Source organism: Diceros bicornis, chromosome 9 (assembly GCF_020826845.1).
Source record: "Diceros bicornis minor isolate mBicDic1 chromosome 9, mDicBic1.mat.cur, whole genome shotgun sequence".
NCBI lineage: Eukaryota > Metazoa > Chordata > Mammalia > Perissodactyla > Rhinocerotidae > Diceros > Diceros bicornis.
The window spans coordinates 87,549,565-87,565,814 of record NC_080748.1 but is presented as its reverse complement, the minus strand read 5'-3'; the positions used below and the strand labels follow the sequence as shown (position 1 = coordinate 87,565,814).

At 57.1% G+C, this 16,250-nt stretch overlaps 1 protein-coding gene across 5 annotated transcripts in view; it reads left to right on the top strand.

Annotated features, from left to right (window-relative positions):
* Positions 1-16,250, top strand: part of RASA3 (RAS p21 protein activator 3) — a 140,030-nt gene that overhangs the window by 104,173 nt on the left and 19,607 nt on the right. For 4 of the 5 annotated variants that reach the window (XM_058548553.1, XM_058548554.1, XM_058548551.1 and 1 more), the window contains 12 exons: positions 1,008-1,088; positions 1,467-1,539; positions 3,720-3,796; positions 6,121-6,225; positions 8,010-8,166; positions 8,434-8,582; positions 9,280-9,394; positions 10,163-10,237; positions 11,069-11,192; positions 12,784-12,890; positions 14,300-14,377; positions 15,801-15,878. In XM_058548553.1, the coding sequence (XP_058404536.1) occupies positions 1,008-1,088; positions 1,467-1,539; positions 3,720-3,796; positions 6,121-6,225; positions 8,010-8,166; positions 8,434-8,582; positions 9,280-9,394; positions 10,163-10,237; positions 11,069-11,192; positions 12,784-12,890; positions 14,300-14,377; positions 15,801-15,878 (1,219 nt within the window). The remainder of the gene's footprint in view (positions 1-1,007; positions 1,089-1,466; positions 1,540-3,719; positions 3,797-6,120; positions 6,226-8,009; positions 8,167-8,433; positions 8,583-9,279; positions 9,395-10,162; positions 10,238-11,068; positions 11,193-12,783; positions 12,891-14,299; positions 14,378-15,800; positions 15,879-16,250) is intronic. The other variant, XM_058548552.1, reaches the window with a different exon arrangement.

The following is a 16,250-nucleotide window of genomic DNA, read 5'->3' as shown; positions in this document are numbered from 1 at the left end:
GCAGAGCAGGGGATGCAGGGGCTCCTGCAGGGCTGGGCGTCATACGACTCTCCCCCAGCCCATGGCAGCCCCGTTGTCACTCGGGACACTGAGCACCGACTCCAGGAGGCGACATCTGTCCCCACACAGAGGCTGCTGGCGCCTGCTTGACAAAGTTTCAGTAAGAATTGCTGAGATCAGCTCGAACCGAGGGCCCGTCACCGCTGAGTGGCACGAGGCCCCGCGGCCCTGATGGTGACAGAACCTGGACCAGCAGCACGGAATTCACCACGTCCAGTGAATCAAAACCTCTGCTCGAAGCCAGCGTGTGAGAAGCAGAAGGTGATGCTAACCAGGAGAAGGGGCAGTCTGTGGACACAGACCCAGGAGCGGCGGAACGCCAGAGTCAGTGACCAGGAGTGAGGGATGCTGGACTCAGTGACCAGGATGGACAGAGAGTCCGTGTAACCGGCCGTGTTGCAGAGTTGAGAGGAACTGTGAGCGGGACAGCGGGCCCTGGGCTTGTGGGGACGGGGCATGAGCGATGCCTGAGATGGAGGAACGTGGGCATGGATGTCATGCACAGGCTGTGGCTGTAGCTCCCTCAGCATTCAGGGCCTCGGTTTCCCGTCCGGTAACATGGACTCAACAACAGTACAACCTGGTGAGATTGTTGGAGAGGAAATGCGTGTTGCGGGAAGCTCCCCACAGCTCGTGGCTCCTCAGAAGTGACGGCCGTGAAGTCGCTCGTGGGAGTCCCCAGAAGCCCGTCCCCCCAGCCGGGGCTGCTCCACCCTGAGTGCAGCGCACGCCTTCTCCACCCCGTGTTGTCCAACTGCCAGTCAGGGCCTCCACTGCCGCAGACTAGGCGGGAGCTTCTGGGCTGTTGGTGACCAACGCTGCGCCAGAACTCATGGCTCTGGGCCTTGAGCTGCTGGGCTAGCTGCCCTGTTGGACCCCAGAGCGACCTTGAGAGCCTGCCCGGGGCCCCTCGTGCCCTCCTGACCTCCCTGTGCTTGTCTCCTCAGTGTCCTCGAGTGCCAAGGCCTCCCCATCGTGAACGGGCAGTGTGATCCCTATGCCACTGTGACCCTAGCAGGACCATACAGGCAAGTAGCCACTGCCCGCACTGCCCACAGCTCCAGCCTGGAGTGGGGGTCGTGTCACCCGGAGCTATGGCCCAGACTCCTTGTTCAGAGGGGCGCACGTGCTGCAGGCTGGAATGTACAGTTTAGATTTGCTTTGTCTCCCTTATTACCCCAAAATTGCTTTGTTAAAAGAAAGCCTTTATGTTCTTCACATTGGGTATTTCTGGCTCAGCAAAGGTTCCTGATTTGCATCCATCTGGGGTTGGAAACAACCAGAAACGTTTATGAGATAAGCAGAAGCAGTAAGTTACCACGTGTTTGTAGCTCCATCTGAAGGCTGAGAGCTTTGGCATCAACGGTGTTATTTTTAATCCTCATCTCTTCCTCTCTTGATTACAGGTCAGAAGCAAAGAAGACAAAAGTGAAGAAGAAGACCAACAACCCCCAGTTTGATGAGGTGTTTTATTTTGAGGTTGGTATTTCAGGGCATGAGTGTTAATGTTGAAACCCTGCACCCGAGATTCTTTGGCTAAAACTCCAGCTCTGGGAGCTCGGTCACTTGCTTCTTCCAGAAAGTTCTCGGAGTGATTCCGTCCCACCCTGCACTTGCCAGGTTCAATTCCCTGGAAAGAAAGGCCAATTGTTACTTCCAGAATGACCTGGTTTTGAGTTGAATGCTGACAATTTAATACTTTAGTATCTGTCAGGACTTGGGGTTTTTTATTGTTTGTTTGGTTCTGGGGTTTTTGTTTTTGCCTGCCCCACCCAGTCCACCTGAGCAGTGGAGGGAGGCTGGTCTGCCCGGAAAGAGTGAGGGTTTTGAAGCAAAAGAGGAAGTGTGTTTGGACAGAGGTCCTGCTGCTTCTCAGCATGTGAACCAGCACCAGTCAGACGGGAGGCGTGAGGCCTGAGCCCGGACAGAACAGCAGGCAGGGCTGGTCAGTTAAGATGGCCCAGACGTCACCTGTCCAGGCAGGTCTCTCTCCATCCGAAAAGGTTTCCTGAATGCTTCCTGTCACCAGGCCCTGGGTGGGGGGACGAATGAGGCCTGTACTCCTGTTCTCGTGAACTTGCTGCCATGGGAGAAGGGTCCATGTGAGCAAGTGGTCGCTTTTGGTCCCTGACTGTCAAGTCAGTGGCTTTGGGGAGCAAGGAGCAAACGCAGCTACCAGTCCTGCTGGGACGTGGTGACATCTGAGTGGAGTCTGGGACGGGGGCATATCCGTGTGGGGAGCATCAGGGCTGCAGGAAACAAGGATGGAGGGTGAGGTTGGGGCGAAAGTGGGGGGTTTTGGAAAATGATGTTGGAGAGATGGGTTATAAGTGAGGGTCTCGTGTGCAGAGAACTGGACGTTTTCTAGCTGGTGCCCGGAAGTCCCCTTATTTCTTAAGTGGGGGAGGCCAGTGGCCAGCCATGTTGGGCAGCCTTGCCGAGTGTTGGAGGCAGGATCCTGAGGGTGCAGCTGAAGGCCGCTCTCTGTCCCAGATGGATGTTCCTGCTTTACCGTCAAGCAAACAGTGGGTTTTCAGAGACTCAAGATAAGGCAGGAAGCCATTGTGGCCACTCTGACCTCACAGGGCATTCGTGTGGGTCTCCAAGGGCAGGGATGAGGTCTGGGTCAGCAATGTAGAAAACTGTGCATCACAGGTGGCAACAGCCTCCACGTCCAGGCTGCCTAGAATGGCTCCATCAGCGCTTTCCAAACTGTAAACAGCAGAGTGAGGCGAAGGGGTACATGTGACGTGCTTCCCTCACGCGGCCGTGCCCAGCTCTGCGCATCCTCACCCACCCCGGGAGTGGTGCATACGTTGGGTTCTATTTCGTGTACTTCTGTGTCACTCTGCAAAAATGTGGGTCTCAACTCGCTAGATTAGTTTAACGGCCCCCAGGTAGGATTGAACACGGTGGCCAGGACCGCAGCCTGCAAGACCCAGGGAGGCCCAGACCTGGCTCTTGGCTGCTGCTTAGGGTGCCCGGGTGCCTGCCTGGCTCACCACTTCAGACCAGAGGACCCTGGAGTTCACTTCTGTTGGGAGTTCATGTCCTGTGACTCGCAGGCTCAGCCCTGTCGGCAGCGAGACCCTCTTGTCAGGTCCTCGTCTCGTTTCAGCCCCTGGCAGGGCAGCGTGTGGTCCTTGGGGGCTGTGGCTGGCAGGCGGCTGCCCACAGGAGTTTCCACAGAAAGTAGCTACAGAGCATGTTCTTCAGGATAACAGCTGAACTCATCTAAAGCCCTTAGGTATCTAAGGGTAATTATTTAAACTCTATAAGAGCCCCCTTCAGTCACCCGATAGATGTGTTAGGTGGCAGGCGGGAATAACATGGAGAAGAAAGTAGACCAACCCCTGTGCCAGGAGTGGGAAGCCAGTGAGCGGTAGGCCTATCACAGCTCTGTGAGCCGCCCCAGGCAGCGGAGGCCAGGGGGGCCTTCTGGAGGAGGCAGCATTTCAGAGACACCTGCAGGCTTCCCAGCACGGGCCTAAGTGAGGAAGGGGGCCGCAGTTTGCAAGTTGTAGAAGGACCCCCGTGTGCTTGTCCGTGGTGAGTGGGGCGCATGGCCTCCCTCCCTGGGCGTGGGGGCTGGTCATCACGGTGGGTGCTTAGCGAGCAGAGGTTATGGTGTAATGTGCTCTCCCCCTCTGCACCACCAGGTGACCAGGCCCTCCAGCTACAGCCGGAAGTCCCACTTCGACTTTGAGGACGAGGATGTGGACAAACTCGAAATCCGGTGAGCGAGAATGGGGTTTCGAGATACCTGCTTGGCTGTGGTCAGAAGTCATCTCTTCTGTTCGTTTTTTGTTTTGTTTCTACGAGTAGGGGAATGGACAGAAGGGAATTTCCGTTTTCTTGGTAACTTTGACACTAGGAGGTTGGAAGCTGTGGGTGGGCAGGAGCCGTGAACTTCCCCGGAGTTGAGTGGTGGCTGACCCGGGGCAGGTGCGCTTGAATGGGTAGCTGGGCAGCGTTTTCTCAGAGGCGAGGGTCACAGCTGTACGCTGCTCAGTGTGTGCAGGCTCTGCCCACCCGGAGGCATCGCCCCACCTAGCACCCTGGTCCCAGCAGCTCGGGTCCTCTGGTAAAATCCTTGGTGCTCGTGGTCCGTACTCACCGCCCTCGGAGATCACAGCGCGGATGTTCACTGGCGTCAGTTTTAAGAACCACTCGGGGGCCGGCCCCGTGGCTTAGCGGTTAAGTGCGCGCGCTCTGCTGCTGGCGGCCCGGGTTCGGATCCCGGGCGCGCACCGATGCACCGCTTCTCCGGCCATGCTGAGGCCGCGTCCCACGTACAGCAACTAGAAGAATGTGCAGCTATGACGTACAGCTATCTACTGGGGCTTTGGGGGAAAAATAAATAAATAAAAATTAAAAAAAAAAAAAAAGAACCACTTGGGCCCTTCTTCCCACCTGCAGCGCCTTTCCGGCCTCTGAGCAATAACCAGGCTGTGGGAAGGGGCTCTGGCCCGGAGGCACTGACCGTCGGGGTGTGAGGTGTGGGACCCTCGGGCTCTGCCCCCTCCTGGCCTCGAGTCCAGAGACTTGTTCACACAAAGAACTGTTGATAGGAGACTGGGCTTTGAATTCGAGTGAAGTCCGAGTTGTTTTTTTTAAGCATACAAACCAAAGACGTTTTTAAATGCTTCCCTTACTAAAAAGAAAAAAAGACTGCAGCCACTTGTTTGCCATGTTACTGAAGTGTCGCTTGTCAGATTAAAGGCTCTGCTTCCTTTATTCTAAAAGTGCTGTGCATGAGACACCTTTCCTCTTCATATCCCTGACACGTGTGTCCTGTGGAACGTCCTTTACCTTCTGTGATGTCAGCTGCCCCGGCCCCGACTTGCAGAGGTAGCAGAAGGGCTGGTGCAGTCTTCTAGAATCTTCCCCCTGACCACCAGGTGTAGTGAGAACTAGTCTTGGGTTTTCAGCTCATGGAGTAACCTCTGCTTAGGTTGTTTCCTGGGGTGTACACGACGTTCACTTGTTAGCACAAGGGAGCGCCATCTGTCCATCCCTGTGTCTGCCACGCATGTACAGTCACCATGGCCCCAGCAACAGTGAGAATTCCACTCAAGGAAGAGGGTCAGTGAGTGACCAGACTCTTGAGCCAGGTGAATTGCACTGTGGCTGCAGCATTGGCCCAGCCCCGTCTCCCCTTCCCCGTTGGGAGTGTCGCCTCCTTGAGAGGTCGTGATTTGTGCTGGTGGGTCCCAGGGCTATCGGTGAGTGCAGGTGGAGAAGGAGGTCAGAGACCCCCAGTTTTTCTCTCCTGATGATGGAAGCAGGGAGCTCCCTGCAGGCACCGTCCTCTGCAACAGCCGAGCAGAGCTGGACTCATTCAGTCCCTCCACTGTGCTGACCCTGTGGACGGAGGTCACCCTCTTGTGCTCCTGCTGGTCTGAGATGCCCCCGCCTTGAGGGGCCACAGGTCCCGCTGCACCCCTCCTCCCCCGGGTAGAGGGGACGGATGGACATGTCGGCATGCAGCGGCTCCCTCCTGCTGCACAGACGGGGCCCCTCCTCCCCAGCCCGGGCTGCACATTTTCGGTCCCCAGTCGTCCTGCTGTGTGCACATGTTTTAGTTGCACTCAGTCCGTGTGGCTCTTCGTGGAGACAGATGTGGTGGGGCTGAGGGCTGCTTCTGCTCCAGACCCTCTTGGGGAAAAGGAGGGGCACTGGGAACAATCTCTGCCCCCCAGGTCATCCCTTAAGAATGCTTTTGTAGGGCCGGCCCTGTGGCTTAGCGGCGGAGTGCACGAGCTCCAGTACTGGCGGCCCGGGTTCGGATCCTGGGTGCACACCGATGCACCGCTTCTCCAGCCATGCTGAGGCCGCATCCCACATACAGCAACTAGAAGGATGTGCAACTATGACATACACCTATCTACTGGGGCTTTGGGGAAAAAAAAAGGAGGAGGATTGGCAACAGGCATTAGCTCAGAGCCAGTCCTTCTCAGCAAAAAGAGGAGGATTAGCACGAATGTTAGCTCAGGGCTGGTCTTCTTCACAAAAAATAAATAAAAAAAGAATGCTTGTGTACTGGTCATTGCTTTTCAGGGTTGACCTCTGGAACGCCAGTAACCTGAAATTTGGAGATGAGTTTCTGGGAGAACTGAGGATTCCGCTGACGGTGCTGCGGCAGTCTAGCTCCTATGAGGCCTGGTAAGGTGCCCACAGGGGGTCGGGGTGCACTGGCTGACAGGGGCAGAGGTGAAAGTCGGGAGAAACACAGCTACCTCTGAGCCCCCACCGCCCCACTCTGGTTTGGCACGTGGTCCTTGCCAGCTCCCGGGGGTGGAGGGTCTCGGGTGAGAAGTGGCACCAGGAGAGGTCGGTGAGATGGTCACACCAGAGCGTGAGAGCTGAGAGCAGCTTTGGGCCTGACCACAGAGGCAGGCAGCGGGCGTCCTCAGGACGTCCCCTTACCAGCCTCTGCCCTTGGCCGGCTTTCCTGCCCTCTGCCCTCCTCAGTGTCACCTGATGAGGAAGGTGCACAGGGCATGCAAGGGCCAGGCACGTCTCCATTTAAATCGACATCTAAACTGGGGGTCTCAGTTTTGCCTCCTGCCTCACTCCAGTGTCCCCAAAGACTGAGATCTAACCACGTCTGGGGCCTGCAGTCTCGTCTTCTCTCGGGCACTTTGTGTTCTGGCACCAGGAACACACCTATCCTTATTTCATGGTCAGTTCATGAATCGCCTCGTGTCACAGTGGAGGCCATCACTATGAGGCCTCTGACGCTCTGGCTCTCACTTCGTGCATCTCCTGTAACAGACATGCCAGGTGGGGAGAAGATGTGGGCCACACGCCACATGTCTCACGCCACATGCCACACCGCATGTCACACACCACATGTCACGTGTCACACGTTACACACCACACAACTCACACCGTGTACATGCCACATGTCACACCATGTCAGACACCACAGATCTCACACATGTACGCACCGCGTTATACCACATATCATGTCACATGTCACATGTCACACCACACATTTCACACCGTGTACACGCCACACGTCACAGCACGTCACACATCACATGTCATGTCACACGTCACACCACATTCGACACCACAGATCTCACACCATGTACACACCACACGTCACACCATGTCACATGCCACACATCTCACACCGTGTACACGCTACACGTCACACCACATGTCACACACCACATGTTACATTACACATAACACCGTATCAGACACCACAGATCTCACACCATGTAGACACCACACATCACACCACATCACACGTCACACCTCACACCACATGCCACACATCAAACATGTCACACACACCACACGTCACACCACCTGTCACATACTACACGTCACACGTCTCACACCACTCGTCATACGTCTCACGCTGCACGCACACACCAGAGCCCGGCACATCTGCAGACTCACCGTGTGGGTACATTTTGGGGTTGTGCCTTATGGCACTTCCTGTCACCAGGAAATGGTGGGACTCATGTCTTTCAGTCCATGAGGGTGGCACCAGCACAGCCCATCAGTCTGGTTCCTGTGGGAGGCAGTGCTGAGCTGAGCAGCCCAGGCCTTGTCCAAGGGTGGGACATTCGCCCAGTGGAAGCCCACCCAGGACCCTGTGGTCGGTCCCACATGCCTCTCAAACTGCCCAGCCAGTGAACTCAGAAGACAGGGTCCCTGCGTGGCTGCACTGGGTCAGATGGAAGGGAAGAGTGGCCAGTCAGAAATACTACCACTCAAGTGACTGTGTGTCCTGCAAGGACGCTGCAGGGCGTGTCTCGGGGGTTGTCCCCCTGACTGACGGACCCTGTGGGGGGCATCCTGCAGAATCACCCTGGAGCTCCCTCCTGCCTGAGACTCCGGCAGCCCGAGCAGCATGCTGGGCTCGCCCTGGAGGGAACTGGCCCCTGGAGGTGCTGCCCCTCACGCTGCCGTCCGTGTGTCCCACACAGGTACTTCCTGCAGCCCCGAGACAGCGGCAGCAAGAGCCTGAAGCCGGGGGACCTGGGGTCCCTGCGGCTGAATGTGGTTTACACGGAGGACCACGTCTTCTCCTCTGACTACTACAGCCCTCTGCGTGACCTGCTGCTCAAGTCGGCGGACGTGGAGGTACCTGTGCGCCAGGTTCACCCCCCATGGCCATGCACCTGTGGGCCCTTGGAGCGGGGAGGACCACGCCTGCCCCCATCCTGTGTCCCCCTGCCCGGCCCCTGCCCACCTGCAGCCCGCATCTGGGCTGCCTCCTTCCGGTTGGTGCCGTTCCCCCGCAGCCTGGCCCCGGGGCCTGTTTCATGCCCAGGAACATGTGCATCTCCCTTTATTGGGGGGCGTGGGGCGGTCTAGGGGCACCCCTGGGTCACCAGTGTCCTGACACAGCCCGTCTCGGCGTCGGCGGCGCATGTCCTGGGCGAGGTCTGCAGAGAGAAGCAGGAGGCGGCCATCCCGCTGGTGCGGCTCTTCCTGCACTACGGCCGGGTGGTGCCCTTCATCAGCGCCATTGCCAACGCGGAGGTGCAGAGGACGCAGTGAGTGCCTCCAGGGGTGGAGGGCGGGGACCCAGGACGGCAGAAGTCCCCTCAAAGCTCAGGTGTGGGCAGCCAGCGGAAACAATATGGGTTAAGGTTTTCTTTCAGAGACACGTTTATTGTTTTTAAAATTGCCCCTTTTCTCTTGGAAATCCCAAAGTGCGTGTGCAGGAAGGGGGTGAACAGTCGCCTTGGGGAGGAGCTCGGTCCCTGTGGTTGGGGGGCTGCAGTCCATTTTACGGCCACATGAGAGGACGGGGTCGCTGCCGCCCAGGACCTGTGCCCTCCCCACGGAGACAGGTCTGCTGAGAGCGTTGCTCCCTGGCGCTGTGGGTTCAGAAAGACCCAGAACGCGCCCTGGTTGAGAGAGGTTACAAAGCACAGCCTGTCCCGTGGGCGCCTGTGCCACCTTGTGGAGGGGCGGCTCCCGTCGCTCTGGGTCAGTCGATGGCAGCGCGTGTCCCGACTTGCTGAACTGTACCGGCTGCTCTGTGCAGGGGGTTTGTGACAGGCAGGGCGGGGTGATCAGGACCCCCAGCTGCACAACTGGAGTCTCATGTTCCTCCTAAACCACCGGAAAGCAGACTCATCCAGCGGGCGAGGTTCTGCAGCCAATGGACGGGCAGTCGAAACAGGCCCTGCTTCGTGGACATCTTGCCATTCCGAGGAGATGAATCACCCCAATGCTGTTTTCCAGGGACCCCAACACCATTTTCCGAGGAAACTCGTTAACATCCAAGTGCATTGACGAGACAATGAAGCTGGCGGGCATGCAATATCTGCACGTCACCCTGAAGCCCACCATAGAGGAGGTGAGTGGGGGTCCCGCCCCGAGCCCCCCTGTAGAGGGGGCGAGTGGGGGTCCCCGCGGGCCCCAGCAGTGCTAGGCGGGGCGACGGATCTCCCTGCCGTGTGATGCCAGAGTGTTTTTCATTTTCTCAAATTAAAAAAATACTTAAGAAAACCCACCATTCTGCTAAAGACAGAAGGACATGTGAGAGAAAAGCTGCTTCTCCTGAGGACACCTACTTCCCACAGGCACTGGGTGTCTCCAGACTCGTGGGCCCGAGTTGTCTGAGCCCCGGCCGGTGTGGACAGCCTGTCCGTTGTTGCTCACCGCTTGTCTGACGCACTCGAGGAGCCACAGGCTTCCTGTCAAAATGACTCAGCGTCCCCTGCCTGACCCCTGAACGGGATGCTTGGGCAGGCACTGTGTCCCCCAGAACAGTTTCACGAAAGCAGGTTCTTTGCAGTGTGAGAGAGTTTGAGATCGCATTCTTGTGCAATTGAGTGCAGACTCGGCAGCACTTTGAAGTCAAAACAGTATTATGCCTTGAGAAGCCGATCCCTTGTGAGCTAATGCAGATGGTCTTCCAGAAAGTCCCGTTCTCACAGGGCTGAGGCCTCACACGCTGCCCTGGTGTCTGGCCTCTTCCCTTGTGCTCCTTCAGTGGCCAGAGGTGGGCTAGCCATAGGCAGCCGTCTCTGAATGCAGCTCCTGAGTCAGCTAACCGCTGCGCACCTGCGCTCCCGCACTCCCGGAGCTGTCTCCCTCACTCCTGTGTAAATGCTCTTTCCAGATCTGCCAGAGCCACAAACCCTGTGAGATCGACCCCGTGAAGTTGAAAGACGGTGAAAACCTCGAAAGCAACATGGTATGGAGTTCTGGTTTGTCAAGAAAGCTTTCTAGAGCCAGAGCCTGCCTGGAGGATTGGTCCTGGCCACCTTGTCACTCTGTGTCACTCTGAGACTCGGGGAGAGGGGGCCCGGCTGGCCGTGCTTTGGGGACACCCCTGGAGCCTGAGGTGGGAGGTTCGACTGAATCGCTGTTGAATGAGCAGTCTTGGTTGGCGGTCTGCCACCATCCTTCTTTCCTGTTCACTCTCGTCCTCATGGCCTATGGCTCAGGCCCTGCTCCTTCCCATCCCCCTGGGATGAGGAGCCCCTGGGCAGGTGGCCTCAGCCGCCCCACCACCTTCCCAGCCACCTTCCCTCCTCTCGACAGAAACAGGCCCAGTAGGGCACCTCACGCTGCTCCCCCAGCCGAGTCCCACCTTTTAAACAGCAGAACTCTCTGGTTTGACACTCCACCCTGGTGTGCACGTCTTCTCCTGTGGTGTCTTCGTCCCGATCACGCTCAGTCTTTGTCGTGCCTTTAGGGAAAGGAGACAGGCTCTTGCCTTTGGGAGTCATGTCCCGGTGCCCTCTATGCCCTGTCGGTGAGGTCAGGCGTGGAGGAGGGGCCTTGGCTCTTCCCCCACGGACTCCAGTTGTTGACCTCTTATCACTATCAGGACCTATTTTAAGAGAGGTGGTTTTTTTAATTGCAATGGGAAGTATCTCCTTGCTGCCATGGCTGCTCTGAGCAAGACCTTAGCCCCCAACTCACTCCCTCCCGAGTGTCCTGGTGCTTCCTGCGGCCAGCATGGCAGCCCCAGGAGAGCGTCGGGCCAGTGCTGTGGGTGTCTGACTGCGTCCCGTTGCAGGAGAACCTGCGGCAGTACGTCGACCGCATCTTCAACGTCATCACCAAGTCGGGGGTGAGCTGCCCGACCGTCATGTGCGACATTTTCTTCTCCCTCCGCGAGGCGGCTGCCAAGCGCTTCCAAGGTCGGTCCCGTGCTAACATGCTCCTACTGCGGAAAATAGCTGCAGCCCCGCCCGGGCAGGGTCCCCCACCCTGCCCACACTTCCTGCCCCCCGCCAGACACCTCAGAGCAAAGGGGACATTTCAGAGTCCGTGTGAAGACGATCCTAACGTGGCTGCCGGGCCAGGGCTCAGACGTCCGCGTGGCTCCTTCCCTCCCCCATGTCCTGCTGCATCGGGACACGGCTCCTGTCTGTAGTTGTCCCGGCTGAGCCATGCCGCAGCCCCGGAAGGGACAGGAAGGCTGGCGGGCTGAGTGTCGTTGCTGTGGCTTATTCGGGACGGAGCATCAGCCCGTCTGCGTTTGAGCCTCTTCACTCAGGGGAGCCACGCGCCCACCCGGTTCTCCCTGCGGTGTCGCGGCACCGCCCAGCACCCTGCATCAGAGACAGGACGACCCCTCTGGGGACTGGGACAGGAGGGATCCCAGGGACAAACCCCATCTTTTTAATTATGCTCATTCCTTGGGAAGCCACCAGGAGCCACCCACGCAGGCCTCCCCACGGGCAAGGCAAGGTGTCTCACCCTGGCAGGCAGTATCAGATTACCTGAGGCCCTGGATGCAGGACGCACACCACCTCAGGCCAGGTCTCAAAGGCCTAGGAGGTCTGTGTGGTGCCCGGCTCCCTGCCCGTCCCGTAGGCCCTGTCACTGATCCCAGCCCTGCCCCCCCCTTCCCTGGGAGCTGTGAATCAGCCAGGTGTGTCCTGCTGCCCCAGGAGACCTCTGGAACCTTGGCCTCTAAGCCCCAGAGAAGTGTCCGTGGCCCAGACAGGCCCATAGCGAGCCTGGCCCCTTGCCCACCTGGTGCCTCGGCCTGCACAGGGGAGCCCAGGCCATGCGCTTCGCGGCTGGCTGGACCTCCTGCTTTCAGAGAGCCTGGGCTCCTTCCCTGACTGAAGAGTGTCTAGTGTCTGGTGGGGGCAGGTACACCCGAGCTGCAGACCCTCTAGAGTGAGATGGAAGTAAATAAATATAAATAAATCATATCCTCCCACCCCAGATGTGAGTGAACCACTCCAAAATGAGCCATCTCCTATAGCACCATGAGACCTGGTCAGCGAGGTTGTGTCTGTTACAGCCCAGCTGCCAAACAGTGCTGAGATTTTAGTAATGGCGGGGGCGGGTAGAGAGACAGAAACACAGAGATAGAAAGAGGGAGAGACAGAGAGACTGAGAGAGAGAGAGAGACAGAGTGACAGAGATAGGGAGAGAGACAGAGACTGAGAGAGACAGAGACAAAGAGTGGGAGAGACAGAGAGGAGAGGGAGAGACAGAGACTGAGAGGGAGACAGAGACAGAGAGAAGAAGAGACAGAGAGAGACTGAGATAGACACAGAGATAGAGAGACCGAGACTGAGATGCAGAGATACAAAGAGGGAGAGAGAGACACTGCAGACACGAGGGTGGGGAGAGAGGTGCAGGCCGGCGCCTCCGCTTCCAGGAGGCCCTCGGGAGGAGCAGGGCTTTGGTTATAGCCCCTGTTCCCCAAAGTCCACTGCTGCCATCTCAGAAAGCCCTGTTGACTCGATGCTCTCTATGTCCTGGCCACAGATGACCCGGACGTGAGGTACACAGCTGTGAGCAGCTTCATTTTCCTGAGATTCTTTGCTCCTGCCATTCTGTCCCCCAACCTCTTCCAGCTCACGCCTCACCACACGGTAAGTGAGCATTAGGCCTGGTCAACCAGTCCTCCTGAACTAGCCAGTCCTAAACCATTCAGTCCTCCTAAACTTGCCAGTCCTCTTAAACCAACCAGTCCTCCTGAACTAACCAGTCCTCCAACCAGTCCTCCTGAACTAACCAGTCCTCCTGAACCAACCAGTTCTCCTGAACCACCCAGACTTAAACTAGCCAGTCCTCCTGAACCGGCCAGTCCTCCTGAACCAACCAGTCCTCCTGAACCAACCAGTCCTCCTAAACCAGCCAGTCCTCCTGAACCAATCAGTGCTCCTGAACTGGCCAGTCCTGAACCGGCCAGTCTTCCTGAACCACCCAGTCCTCCTGAGCTAACCAGTCCTCCTGAACCAACCAGTCGTCCTGAACCACCCAGTCCTCCTGAGCCACCCAGACTTAAACTAGCCAGTCCTCCTGAACCAGCCAGTCCTCCTGAACCAGTCAGTCCTAAACTAGTCAGTCCTCCCAAACCAGCCAGTCCTCCCGAACTAGCCAGTCCTCCCGAACTAACCAGTCCTCCTGAACCGGCCAGTCCTCCTGAACCAGCCAGCAGTTTTAAACTAAGCCTTCAAACCATCTGAAGGGTGAGAGAGATCCCAGGCAGGGTCCCCTGGGACTCAGAACTGAGGAACGCGACTGGGCCAGATGTTGCTGATTCAACAGCGCTCTTTTTGCATATCAGGCCCAGAGTGCCGAACCCCACAGCGCTTCTCACACTTTGCCGAGCAGGAGCCACCTGGCCCCTCGTTGAAATGCTGGGGCCTGGGGTCTGAGTCTGGGGTCTCTGGTCTGGGTCTGGGGTTGGGGTCTGGGTCTGGGGTCTCTGAGTCTGGGTCTAGGTCTGGGGTCTGATTCTGGGGTCTGGGGTCTAGGGTCTGGATCTGGGCCTGAGGTCTGCGTCTGAGTCTGGAGTCTAGGGTGTGGGCTGCATCCGGGGCCCGTGGTCTGAGTCTGGGTCTGGGATCTGGGTCTGGGGTCTGGTCTGGGGTCTGGGTGTGGGGTCTAGGGTGTGGTTCTGGGGTCTGGGTGTAGGGTCTAGAGTCTGAGTCTGGGGTCTGGTTCTGGGGTCTCTGGGTCTGAGGTCTGGGTCTGGTTCTGGGATCTGTGTCTGGGGTCTTGGTCTAGTTCTGGGCTCTGGAGTCTGGGTCTGGGTGTGGGGTCTGGGGTGGCCTGAGATCCCAATATTTAGCCACTCCCAGACCTCGTGGGGTGCGAGGGTCCAGAGGAACTTTCCGGACCATAGTGTGTGCGTGTTTATTGTTTACTCACAGGCTGTGCTGTGGCAGCTTCCAGGTGATTTGTTCGTTATGTCTGCTGTGTGATTCTGGGCTCGATCACAACATTTCTATAAAACTGAAACGAAACCTGCATTTCCCTTTCCCGTCTCCCACAGGACCCGCAAACTTCCCGGACGCTGACCCTCATCTCAAAGACGATTCAGACTCTTGGCAGCTTATCCAAGTCAAAGTCTGTAAGTCCTTTATTTTAATCGTCTTTTCAACACGAGAGAAAGAGCGTGTGTATAATGCAGTTATGAGAATAAAGGACAATAAAACCAGCATGGCATCCCCACCAACCAGTAAGAAATAGAACCTTCCAGCGCCTTGCAACCGCCTCTTTGCCCAGCTGAGCTGTGAAGCTCCTTTTTGAGAGGAAAGTCATGGTAGTGCGGTGCGTCCCTGTCACCTGTAGCGTGGTGTCCACTGCTGTGTGCAATTCGCAGACCGAGGCTCCCAGCGCTTGGCTGCCATGGATGGCCAGTGAGCTGGGCGTGGCCTCGGCCTCGAGCACGTGAGGACGTCCATGCCCAGGACCGGAGGGCTCCACACGCAGCCAGCTGCATGCCCCTTCCTTCCCCTGCCTCCGTGCTCATTTCACCCCTTTTGGTGGGAAATCTTTGTCTGCCCTTCATTGTCACTCACTTCAGAGCAGACATTGGTGCCGAGGCCCGAGGGTCTGCTCCAGGCCCCACGGCCCATGAACAAGCCTCATGAGGACGGCGGGCACTGACGCTCAGCGACAGTGACATGGAGGCCGAGGTGGGCGTGTCCCTGGGTCGGAGCCCACGGCTGTCTGTGACCTGGGCTGCTGGTCTAAGCGGAGTGAGGTGTCCCCTCCTGTCCAGAGGGTTGAGCAGCGACCACAGATGCGCCCACCATCCCTCCTTGTTCTGTCCTTTGTGGGGCTGTGAGTGAACCAGGGTCCCATCCCTGCAGACAGGCAGCCCCCCGTTTCTGGGCAGACACATGGCCTTCTCTGAATCAGAGTAAAATAGAGGCATGTCGGGGCTCTGACTGCTCTTCTCCATCAGTCAACCCTAGTGTCTCTTGGCTGGAAGCCCAGATGAACATGCATCTTCCGGGTCTGAGGTCTGCACAGACCCACCTCATTCTCACATCCAGAGGTAGTAAAGGGACCTCAGTATGAAAACTATGGCAGGTCTGGGTGGCCTCAGGACCATTGCTGCAAAGGCCCTCCCTGCATTCCTGGGTTTGCCCCACTCCAGCCGGCCCCCCGGCTCACCGAAGAGCCTCCGTCCTAGCGACCACCATCGGGGTGGGTGCTGATGTAAACATGGTAGACCGGGGACCCACAGGGGGAAGGGCGTTGAGTCATTTGTAGCAAAGAACTCACCGAGGACCCCCATATGGTTAGCTTTTAAAAGCACAGCTTAAGTGGAATTCATCGTATCTGAAGGTTTCAACAAGCTCCTATGACTTCAGGTTGGCTACACCTGTGAACCTCTGGGGTACGGCTGACCCCCGTACCCAGCACTTCCCTTTGTTTAGTAACCACAGCTGAGGCTTGTCATAATCATTGCCTCTGGATTTTTCAGATTTGGGCCATGACCAAGAGACCGGTAGGCTTTCATTAAGCAACGTGTTTCATTTTAGGCCAGTTTCAAGGAATCCTACATGGCTGCATTCTATGAATTCTTCAATGAGCAGAAATACGCTGATGCAGTAAAAAACGTACGTATTGATATCAATTAACATAGACTTACTGCCCCCATAGTGTATGTTGTTCCCAAGAAACAGAGTTACTTTTTTTAAAAATTGAGTTAAAATTCACATGACATAAAACTGACCATGAATCATTTTAAACGGTTCAGAGCACCAGTCCATTCACAGCGTCGTGCGACCCTCCCACACCCAGTGCCAGGGCTCTCCCCAGCCCCAGAATGGCTGGAAACTCCTGTGGCCCCACCCCAAGGACTCTAACGTCTGGGGCTCTCATCCTTCACTTACGTCTAAATTCTTCCTCCCTAAGTGACTGTGCGTTATACCTTCGTAGACTATTGCCCCTGTTTGTTCCACAAATTCCCATGTTCTGCCCCATCCGGT